General features: G+C 43.3%; 1 protein-coding gene and 1 long non-coding RNA gene across 3 annotated transcripts in view; one reads left to right on the top strand and one right to left on the bottom strand.

Moving 5' to 3' along the window:
- The window catches only part of LOC148682305 (uncharacterized), a 152,546-nt gene that overhangs the window by 73,558 nt on the left and 66,921 nt on the right, over window positions 1–12,067 (bottom strand). The gene's annotated exons all lie outside the window — the stretch shown is intronic.
- Window positions 3,233–11,036, top strand: LOC141381788 (uncharacterized). Of its 2 annotated transcripts, XR_015942520.1 has the most exons (3): window positions 3,233–3,367; window positions 3,698–10,327; window positions 10,658–11,036. XR_015942520.1 is itself a non-coding variant. In XM_087249664.1 (2 exons), the coding sequence occupies exon 2, from the start codon at window positions 4,206–4,208 to the stop codon at window positions 10,056–10,058; it is 5,853 nt and encodes a 1,950-aa protein (XP_087105790.1). In that variant the 5' UTR covers window positions 3,233–3,367; window positions 3,698–4,205; the 3' UTR covers window positions 10,059–11,036. The 2 variants fall into 2 exon arrangements, 1 of the variants encoding a protein (XP_087105790.1); XM_087249664.1 differs by having other exon boundaries at window positions 3,698–11,036.

Here is a 12,067-nt window from a genome sequence, read left to right as displayed (position 1 = left end):
ATGGGATAAAGATGAGAAAGGCAGACATTTATTTGAAATTCTAAAGGAGGTAGAAGTCAAAAAGAACAATTTTCTAACACGGCAGGAGGAAACATGGTTTACAAGATTAAGAATAGGGCATATTCTCTAATGGGTTGCCTATTATGTGGTGAATATACTCCTGTAATGCATACTGCAGTCCTTTTGTTTGGCTTTCTCGGATATCTCACCTGTTTGCCAAAAATGACATTATATCCCTGGCAATGTCTGAAACCAGCGCACACACATTGATAAAGCCGTGCCAGGCATAAAAGCTTGACAGGCTTAGCAACAGTAACTAAGGAGGGCGGGGCTTAGCGAAGGGTCTGTGTATACTTTCATGAGTGACTAAAATATATTACTGAAAAGTAAACTAAAATATATTACAGAACCATTAATAAGGATGGTGTTAAATTGTTTACGATGCTACTGTTATAAATTGTCCCGCTAAAAAAAGTGTAAAATATTGGCAGCTGCAGTTGCCAGCAATGTACTGTTATTTTACAGTATGTTTCTGTAAAAATACATGGACTACATTAATATACACAATACTCAAGTGAACTCATTTTGTTCACTGAAAGCAACTGCCTCAAAATTGCCAACTGCTGTATGAGTTTATGAAGTAAAGTGCTATATATGCTTAGAAGCATACTTATAATAATTACTTATTTTAGTTAATTAGAAATGTTCTGTTTAACTCAAATGTCTTAAATTTCACATCAGCACACATACATGTAAAGTTGGATTTAACACAGAGAGATTCTGACTGCATCAGCAACTAAACAGCCGCTGTCTATAAATAAAGAAACATGCAGCATAACATCAGCAGTTCATTGTTCATCTTTAACTCATACACTGACTCTACTCTCCTCCACAACGGTGACACACAGAAGAAATTTGCTTCAGGTTTTACAGTAAAATACAGTTTTTTCCTTGATTTAACTGCAAACTACTGGCAGCTGTGGTCAAGTACACCCGTCTGCAGCCCGCAGATCGGGGCGGGGCTGAATACGGGGCGGGGCTGCATATTCAGCCCCGCCCATAAGTGGGCGGGACTGAACATGTCACTCCGCCTACAAGTCTTTCATTGGTTCACGGAAACATATTGACGTTGATGTAATATATGCTTTCGATTCCGGTTTTCATCTCTGCATGGTAAGTACACGTCTTCTGTCATGTAGCCTAAATGGTTAAATTATATGTGCAGTACACCTCACGGGCTACGTATTATGTGTAATTTATTTAATTAAAGGCCTTTAAGGAGATATGAAGTTTTAAAGCCTTTAAAAAATGTTTTCTGTGTTAGGGTTGGCGTTTTCCAGGTTGATCGTACAGTTAGTGGTCTTATTCACTTAAAAGAATAATGTAAACTTTAAAGAGTGTCGAGCCACACAGTCCATTACATGAAGTTTATTGATATCAAAGATAACAAAATATATTTTTCTTTGTGGCTTGTTCTCTAATTTACATATTCTGGTAATGTTAATGCTAAATATGTACAATATAAAACTTGATTCTTAACTTACTGATCTATACTACATTCTGTTTGCAGATCATTGGCATTGATATATATTCATCACTATGATTCTTGTGGAGCATATTCTCTGTTTTATTTTATTTTACCTCAGTTCTTTCTCTCTTTTTGCTTTAATAGATTTTTGCTTTTTTTTTTTTATATATTTATTTACACTTCATGTTCTCTTTTTTTTGTTTACTTTATAACCCATGAATGAAACTTATGCAAAGGGGAATGTGAGGAGGAGGCATGCCTAGTACAAACATATTTAATTCTTTGAGTTTAACTTTAATATACTGTATGTTAAGCGACATGTTGATGATTGTTGGTTATTTTGTACAGATGCCGCCTGAGATCCTGCAGTGTATCCTACTGAGAGTTGTCACACAGGATAGTGATGGGACATTTCTGCAACTCTCACTGACATCCAGGACCTGCTGAGACATTGTCATTCATTCATTCATTTACTTGTAGGCCTTGTCCCTTTATTAATCCGGGGTCGCCACAGCAGAATAAACCACCAACTTATCCAGCAAGTTTTTACGCAGCGGATGCCCTTCCAGCCGCAACCCATCTCTGGGAAACATCCACACACACATTCACACACACTATGTACAATTTAGCCTACCCAATTTACCTGTACCGCATGTCTTTGGACTGTGGGGGAAACCGGAGCACCCGGAGGAAACCCACGTGAAGGCAGGGAGAACATGCAAACTCCACACAGAAACGGCAACTGAGCCGAGGTTCGAATCAGTGACCCAGCGACCTTCTTGTTGTGAGTTGACAGCACTAACTACTGCGCCACTGCCTCGCCGAGCCATTGTCAGTAATCCAAAATTCAAGAAGCTGGCTGTGTGTGTGTGTGTGTGTGTGTGTGTGTGTGTGTGTGTGTGTGTGTGTGTGTGTGTGTGTGTGTGTGTGTGTTTTAAGGCATGGAAAAAAATTGTTTTTACAATGTAGCCTTTAAACCTTTGGAAACGCTTGATGTTCTTTAATATTGAAACAATTACGAATACATTTGTATTATTAGAGTTGCAAACTGCATTGTACTTAAATCCAATTAACATTTTCATATTAGTCAATAATATTACTGTAATTAATTTTAAAACTGAATAAATTTAGATTTACACACATTTACTTAAAGTAAATAAACAGAATTAATAAAGGGCTAAAAATCTGCTGAATTCTGTGGAAAATCTGCCGAATTCTGCGAGCGCAGATTCTGTGTGGGCCTAGTCATGACACATCCGTGTTTATACAAAATACATGTTTACTCGGCCTAAAATGTACATTCTTAAATGTTATTAAATGCAGAAATTCACACATAGATTAAGGTACATCTGAACAGTGATTTCCAATAATACAATCCAAATGTCTAAAAATGGCGTTTATCGCGTTTTGCAACCAAACTCTTCATATACATACTGTTGAAGTCAGAATTATTAGCCCCCCTGAATTATTAGCCCCTCTGTTTATTTCCACAATTTCTGTTTAACAGAGAGAAGTTTTTTTTTCAACACATTTATGAAATAATATTTTACTAGATGTTATTCAAGACACTTCTAAACAGCTTACAGTGACATGTGAAGGCTTAACTGGGTTAACTAGTGTGCAAAAGGCTGTTGAGCAATGTTGACTCTCAGAGACTTTTATTCTGAAATCGCGTCACAAACCGAAACCGGAATAGGCGCTACTGAATACAGAGTGAACTGTTGCTGCACGAGACTTTGCCGAGCGCGGCTCGTTAACTAAAGTGGCGCTGGAAACGTGTATTGCTGCTATAATGAGTGTCTGACTGGATGTAATTGTGCTTCTGTGCGTGTTATGAAAGTGAGTACAGTTCCGGTTATAACAATTATTTAGAAGTTATACTTATTAGTCCCAGTCATCACAGAGATACCTGATGTGTCATAGTGCTAATTAGCATGCGTTAGCATCGCGATCGCGATGCTATTCACTGTTTGTTCAGCTGAAGTGATTCAAAGGCATAATGTTTGTTAGTAAATGTGGATGTTAGAGTGTGATTACATCCAATTATGTTCATTTTGTGAGGGAAGAGCCTATAATGTATATGTTAGTGCTGTCATGTGTAAGTTTGTTAAAGTAATGATGTATATTACTGATTGCTGATGCTGGAGTGTTATTATTTGTCTGTTACAGAGAAACCACAACTTTCATAAGCACAACTCATCGGCTACACGCTCATTTAATCAGGAAATCACCAATAACCAGCTAAGCAAGTGCAATCTTCAGTATATTGTGAGGAAAGGGCTGTTATGCGTCAATGGCCAAGTGATAGACTCATAGCACTCTGAAGGCTCATTGGACCACAGTATTCATACACATACTTCGGACCAATCACAAGGCTGGGCCTAAACGTCACGTCTGTGTGCGACTAATAATTGTGCTTTATAAATCATCCTCTGAACCTGTGCACCGGAACCAATTGGACACTTCATTGTACATCTGCTAATATTCACAGTTGGCTCTTCTCTCTCATGTTCATACTTACTTGCCACAATAAATCAGTTTGATTTCATCCTTCCCTCTGTCGTGTTCTAACAGACACACCTGGTTCACTGCTATACACAACGAGTTAGCCTCTGCTATCAGGTAGCCTTCGCTACAATTTTGGTCCTTCGAGCCGGAGAGCAGCTGTGCTGGGAGTATGGAACAGAGTGGTGAAGGATTCTGGGCCCCACAGACTCGGCCCAAAAGGCAAATAAGACAGCCATCCTACTTGAGAGACTATGAAGTCGGTGCAGTGCGAACAAAGGTGTGTGAGCCCATACATAACAGCCCAGCACACCACACATATAGAGAGGAACATTGGAGCCCACAGCCTCATGTTAGGTGGAGTGGTGCACCAACTGAGCATGACGATTACTCCTTTAACCAGGATGAGAGCCTTGGAGCTATGAGCTTAAGAGGGCCATGCACCCCAATGCCCTATACTGAAGAGGTTATTGAACAGATTGTGTCACATAGAGAGAGCATGCCAAGACAAAGGGCTGATGAGAGTTTACAGCATAGTTATACATCACTTCCTGATACTAGAAGGGTAGGACACCCAGAGAAATCCTCAGACAGGGGGCGCACAGTAGATCAACAGGAACTTATTACAGAACACTGGCCATTGCCGCCACCTCCATTATCTGATGATTTCGCTCTGCTAAGGGAAGAGGAATGTGATGATAGACTGCCACCACCACCCTGGCCTTCCTCACAATATCCACCAGCATCCATAGTAGGGGAGGAGTTAAGAGTAGTCACTGTTATAGATAGGATGATGGGTGAGTTGCAGCTCATGCGGGACAATGCAACATCTAGCATTACAGCACATTCACGTTTGCACTCCACACCTCATGACTCAGGTCGCCCTATGCCTAGCCGACATCATGAACAATACGGAGCACAGTCCAGGTTACAGCAGCCAGAATCTTTCCCACCCATCATTAATTCACAACGTCGAACTACTCATATTGAAGAACCTGTTTCTCACTACCAACCCAGGCCCCACCAACACCGTCCAAACTCTTACCAAGGTAGACAGTTCCCGCCAGTATTAACCACTTTAAGTGGAGGGGATTACAAAGGGCCAACACCTAAAATACCTCTCTTTGTTAATAAAGACCCGATGGAGTTCTCTAGGCTGAAATTAGCCTTAACAAACTTGTTGCCCGCTGATGCTACTGAGCTCTTTAAATATCAGGTTCTTGTGGATCATTTAAGACTTGAGGAAGCTTGTCTTATTGCCGACTCGTATATAAACTCCCCCCTGCCTTATTCAGACACTATGGCGGCCTTAAATGAAAAGTTTGGTCAACCGCATCATGTAGCTTTGAAACGGATTGCAGCAGTAATGGATTCACCTGAGGTCCGAAGGGGAGACACAGTTGGCTTTGAGCGATTCTCCCTGCACGTACAGTCACTTGTAGGCATGCTGCAGACCCTGGGCCCCGATGGGGAAGTGGAGCTGAGATGTGGCTCACATGTTGCCAGGCTCCTCACTAAGCTTCCCATAGAGATGAGAGCAAACTTTCGACGTCAGATGTTTAATCGCCATGGGCATACACACACACTACTGGATCTGGCAGAATGGCTGAGATATGAGTCATGGTGCCAGGGCTATGACAACCCCACAGAGGTTCGCTTCCAAAGGCCACCTAGCTACCGGGTTGAAAAACGCCACAGTAAGCCAGCAGCCACTGTGCTACATGGATCAGAGAGCTATATGCCAAATCAAGCAATCAGACCCGAAAGTCAGAGCTCATGTGTGGAAAAGGGAAAAGTCAAGGCGAAATCCTACTGCCCATATTGCGACTGTACGGAGCACTTTTTAAATAAGTGTCCCAAGATTCAGAATCTCACTAGTGAGGAAGTGAGAGAGTGGATAAGAGCTAAGAAAAGATGTTGGAGATGTGGGAGATCACATCAGGCTGCTCAGTGTGACCTTAAGAGGCTCTGCAGTGTATGTCAAGGCAAGCATCTGAAAGTTCTGCATGATGTCAACACACTTCCCAAACATGAGCATCCAAAGGCAGAGAGCTGTCTTGTTAGCACTAGTACAGAGGTGCTTTATCTTGACAGGCCCACAACAACCTCTCGAGTTCTGCTAAAAGTCGTCAGAGTTTTCTTGCAAAATAAAGACAAGATACTCGACACGTACGCTATTCTAGATGATGGGTCGGAGCGTACAATGCTCCTCACAGAAGCTGCCGAGAAGCTTGGCCTACAGAAGAAGCCTGAAGACATCGCTCTTCGTACCATACGGCAAGAGGTCCAAACACTTAAGGGATCCTCTGTTTCATTCAGTATCTCATCTCCCATCAATCCCAGGAAAAATTTCCGGATAGTAAAAGCATTCACTTCTCCACGCCTTGATCTAGCTGACCACTCATACCCCATCATGAGTCTGAAGAGGAAATATAAGCACTTAGCAAACATCCCCCTCCATCCATTCAGCCGTGTCAAGCCACTTGTTCTAATCGGAGCTGATTACCCCCACCTACTTACTCCAATTGAACCAGTAAGACTGGGCCCTTCAGGAGGACCGGCAGCTATTCACACCAGACTTGGATGGACTCTCCAAGGACCCACACCCTTTGCTCATTGGGTGTCGGACACCAGTCTGTGTCTTCTCACAAGCGTTTCACCTGAGACAACAGAACTGATGCGGAATGTGGAGAAGCTCTGGAGGATGGACACTCTACCATGTCAGAGTGATAAACAGGCAATGCGATCAAGGCAGGATAAGGAAGCAGTTGAGCTCCTAGAGGCTGAGACAAGACGAGTCAACGTTGCAGGCGTTCTCAGGTATGCCACACCCCTACTTCGGAAACGAGACATACCTCCTCTCAAATCTAGCAAAGAAGCTGTTCTCCCAAGCCTTAGGAGTACAGAGAGAAGGTTGAGCCGGGACCCTCAACGAGCTGATGAATATGGAGCAGCTATCCGCAAGCTGGTAGAAACTGGAGCAGTGAAGAGGATTGACCCAAGTGAAGCCTACAGCACTGAAGAATCATGGTATATACCCCACCACTTGGTGAGCCACAACGGAAAGAACCGTTTGGTCTTCAATTGTTCTTACCAACATCAAGGTCAGAATCTAAATGACACTCTCCTTCCTGGGCCAACACTGGGAGCTTCCCTTTTGGGTGTCTTACTGAGATTCAGGCAACATGCAGTGGCAGTCAGTGGAGACATCAAGAGCATGTTCCATCAGGTTCAGCTTTTGCCAAGGGATCGGCCCCTCCTCAGGTTCATTTGGCGAGACATGAGGCGGATGGAACCACCGGATATCTATGAATGGCAGGTCTTACCATTTGGGACTGCATGCTCACCCTGCTGCGCCACCTTTGCCCTCCAACTGCATGCGAGGACTCACAGCAAGGAAGGAGATGGAGTCAGGCATTCAGTTGAACAATGCTTTTATGTGGATAACTGCCTCCAAAGTGTGGATACTGCAGATGAGGCCAGGAAACTAGTGGACCAAATCAGGGAAGTTCTCGCATCTGGAGGGTTTGAGATTCGGCAGTGGGCCTGTAACTTACCTGACGTCATCAAGCATCTGCCTGCGGAAGCGAGGTCTGACAGTATGGAGCGATGGCTCTCCTACGATGAGCCTGATCTGCTGGAACCTGCCCTTGGACTCAGCTGGCACTGGGGGACAGATACTTTAAGATACAGAAGCCGACCTCTGGAGTATGGAGCTTTGACACTGAGGAATATCTACAAAGTGTTAGCACGACAATACGACCCCTTGGGATTTATCTTGCCTTACACGACTCGCGCAAAGCTGATAGTGCAGCGCATGTGGGACAAACCGAGGGACTGGGATGACCCACATATTCCCCAAGATCTGCAGGAGGCATGGAAAGAGTGGGAGTCAGAGCTACACTTGTTGCCTCACATTTCATTTCCTCGACCGTACGCTTCAACTCCTCATAGTCAGATGATTGTCTCCAGGCAGATTCACGTATTTAGTGATGCCTCCGAAAAGGCCTATGGAGCTGTCTCTTACCTTCGAACTGAGGACAGCCAGGGACAGGTGTCTTTAGCATTCCTGGCGGCCAGGTCCAGGGTGGCACCTCGTCGTCAGCATTCAATTCCCCGACTTGAGCTCTGTGGTGCTCTGACAGCTGCCCAACTAGCAAAGACAATTGCACGAGAATTAACAGTGGCCATAGATCAGACAATACTGTGGAGTGACTCTACAACAGTGCTAACTTGGTTGAAGTCAGAGTCATGTCGCTACAAAGTCTTTGTGGGCACTCGGGTCGCTGAAATCCAGGAGCTTACAGGAGGGAGTTCCTGGCGTTATATTGACTCGTTGCAAAACCCAGCTGATGATGTTACCCGCGGAAAGACCTTAGCAGAGTTAGCAGGACAGAACCGGTGGAGTCAAGGGCCACCCTTCCTCCTTAAAGGGCCTGAAGAATGGCCATCATCACCAGGAAAGCAACCTGACTTAGATACTACTGAGTTCAGGAAGCTTACTTCATGTGGAATGATAGCAAGAGCGGAGAGACAAGAAACATCACAAGAGCAGTCTTTTGCATCTTGGAAGGAAATGGTTGAGGCCACAGCCCAGGAGCTGCATGGGGCGGCAGATGGACCCCCAAATGCAGCAGACTACAGAAAGGCAGAGATGATGATCTTCCAAAAGATTCAGTCAGATTGCTTCCCAGAGGAATTGTGTCGCCTTCGCACTGGAAAGGAAGTGCTCCAAAGCAGTCGTTTATTGACCCTGTCCCCAGAGCTTGATTCGGATGAGGGAATTATACGAGTCGGAGGGAGGCTTAGACGGGCCGAAGGGTTGGATCCTGCCCTGAAGCATCCTATAGTCTTGGATCCAGCACATACTGCCACAAAGCTTCTTATTCAGGACTATGATGCTCGTCTTTGTCATCCAGGCCCTGAGCGAGTGTTCGCAGAGATGCGCCGCAATCTTTGGATCATTCGTGGAAGGGAGGCAATCCGAAAGCTGCAACAGCAGTGTCAAGAATGCCGCAGGTGGAAATCCAAGCCATTAGTGCCAAAGTTAGCAGACTTACCTTTAGCCCGCCTACGTCTACACAAGCCAGCATTCTACTCCACTGGGGTCGATTGCTTCGGACCCTTCCAAATAAGAATCGGACGGCGTTCAGAAAAGAGATGGGGAATCATCTATAAATGCTTGACCACACGCGCAGTTCACCTGGATCTTCTGCACAATATGGATACAGACTCTTTCCTTATGAGTCTTAGACGATTCATTGCTCGCAGAGGGACTCCAGCTGAACTTCTTTCTGATCAGGGCACGAACTTTAAAGGAGGAGAAAAAGAGCTTCGTGACTCCTTCAACAGCATGTCCTTGGACCTCCAACAGCTCCTAGCTAAACAGAAGATTGACTTTCGCTTTAATCCCCCTGCAGCTCCTCACTTTGGGGGTACTTGGGAGAGGGAGATCAAGTCAGTCAAGTCTGCTTTACATACCGTGATGGGTGTCCAATCAGTCTCAGAAGAGGTACTGTACACTGTTTTACTCGAGGTTGAAGCCATTTTGAATACGAAACCACTGGGTTACACTTCATCCAGTGTTTTTGACTTGGATGCTATAACCCCGAATGTTCTTCTGATGGGGCGGCTCGATGGAGCACTACCTCCTGTAGTATACAGTAAAGAAGAGGGCCTAAGCAAGCGGAGATGGCGGTACTGTCAAGTTTTGGCAGATCACTTTTGGTCCCGATTCATTAAGTATTACCTACCATCCTTGCAGTGCCGACAGAAGTGGCATGGCACCCCAGCTGACCTCACAGTGGGTACAGTAGTCTTGATGATGGACCCCCAGTTCCCCAGAGCTTTCTGGCCAATTGGTAGAGTGATAAAAGTGCATCATAGCGCAGATGGTCACGTGAGATCGGCAGACATTAAGGTCAAAGACAAGATCTACACCCGTCCGGCAGTCCGACTAATTGTTCTCCCAGAAATCCCAGAGTCTGAGGAGGATGAGCAATGCCCTCCACCAACTTCAGATTAACAATTGAGCCTTTTACATGAGCAAATTGCACACAATTTGGGGGCGGCTGTGCAAAAGGCTGTTGAGCAATGTTGACTCTCAGAGACTTTTATTCTGAAATCGCGTCACAAACCGAAACCGGAATAGGCGCTACTGAATACAGAGTGAACTGTTGCTGCACGAGACTTTGCCGAGCGCGGCTCGTTAACTAAAGTGGCGCTGGAAACGTGTATTGCTGCTATAATGAGTGTCTGACTGGATGTAATTGTGCTTCTGTGCGTGTTATGAAAGTGAGTACAGTTCCGGTTATAACAATTATTTAGAAGTTATACTTATTAGTCCCAGTCATCACAGAGATACCTGATGTGTCATAGTGCTAATTAGCATGCGTTAGCATCGCGATCGCGATGCTATTCACTGTTTGTTCAGCTGAAGTGATTCAAAGGCATAATGTTTGTTAGTAAATGTGGATGTTAGAGTGTGATTACATCCAATTATGTTCATTTTGTGAGGGAAGAGCCTATAATGTATATGTTAGTGCTGTCATGTGTAAGTTTGTTAAAGTAATGATGTATATTACTGATTGCTGATGCTGGAGTGTTATTATTTGTCTGTTACAGAGAAACCACAACTTTCATAAGCACAACTCATCGGCTACACGCTCATTTAATCAGGAAATCACCAATAACCAGCTAAGCAAGTGCAATCTTCAGTATATTGTGAGGAAAGGGCTGTTATGCGTCAATGGCCAAGTGATAGACTCATAGCACTCTGAAGGCTCATTGGACCACAGTATTCATACACATACTTCGGACCAATCACAAGGCTGGGCCTAAACGTCACGTCTGTGTGCGACTAATAATTGTGCTTTATAAATCATCCTCTGAACCTGTGCACCGGAACCAATTGGACACTTCATTGTACATCTGCTAATATTCACAGTTGGCTCTTCTCTCTCATGTTCATACTTACTTGCCACAATAAATCAGTTTGATTTCATCCTTCCCTCTGTCGTGTTCTAACAGACACACCTGGTTCACTGCTATACACAACGAGTTAGCCTCTGCTATCAGGTAGCCTTCGCTACAACTAGGTTAGCTAAACAGGTAAGAGTAATGTATTAGGGCTCATAATTCTGACTACAACTGTACTTGCTTGTTTTCTACTAAGTTACTTTTGTATTTGCATTTTAATTTATTTTGAAAATAGTTTATAATTTATAGAATAGAATAAAATTAAAATAGAATATAATTTTATTTATATTTATATATAGTCCTTTTATTTATGTAATATGCTTGCTGTGTTTACATAAGAATCCTCTGCCTTTTATACTTTAGTTTAAATTCATTTAAAATTGTATTTTATTTATAATTGTTGTAACTGCTGTCATAAAGCAGTGGTATTTTGTTTCCACTAGATGGCGCTAGTGTACTTTAAACGTGTTTTCTTCAATAACTTGTGATTAGTTTAATATGTATAATTTTTCATTTTTGATAATTTTAAACTGCTTATTGTTGACTTATTTACCGATCTATGGCTTATTTGAGCAAAAGTTATTCATTCTGACGGTTTTGGACATTTTTTTATTTCATTCCCATCTTGCCCAGCTACAATACTACTTCCGGGTTTGGCACTCGCATGAAAGTGAAAGAGGAAAGTAACGCAAAGATTTAAGGACGTTTCTTTTGTAAGTCATAAGTGCTATAATCAAGATTTCGAAGGATGTATCCCTCCTCTCTTAGTTTACAAGCAGGCAAAGTGGTATGTGAATGTATTTTTGTTCATTAATTATTTTAAAGTTGTATGCTTAATCCTTATGTTTGTGAATGTATCTGATGTTGTTATTGTAATCATTTATACAGTTCTATGGTGTTGATGTCGGCATCTGTGCCGATAAGTGCATTAAACATCTGTGAAAAAGGAACCTCAGCCTTCGCGTTGTGACTAAGGGAGGCATAGTAGAACACTTCACTGCATCGGTGAAGGCAAGGACCATCAGATGATACCTGCACGTGGATGTTGACCAGCAA

Source organism: Danio rerio, chromosome 4 (assembly GCF_052040795.2).
Source record: "Danio rerio strain M-AB ecotype USA chromosome 4, GRCz13ab, whole genome shotgun sequence".
NCBI classification, from domain to species: domain Eukaryota; kingdom Metazoa; phylum Chordata; class Actinopteri; order Cypriniformes; family Danionidae; genus Danio; species Danio rerio.
The sequence above is the reverse complement of the archived record's forward strand: the minus strand, read 5'-3'. Positions and strand labels throughout refer to the sequence as shown.

Bases quoted from the DNA above. Each gene is read 5' to 3' on its own strand.
- LOC141381788 (XM_087249664.1), top strand. From the start codon at position 4,206: ATGGAACAGAGTGGTGAAGGATTCTGGGCCCCACAGACTCGGCCCAAA.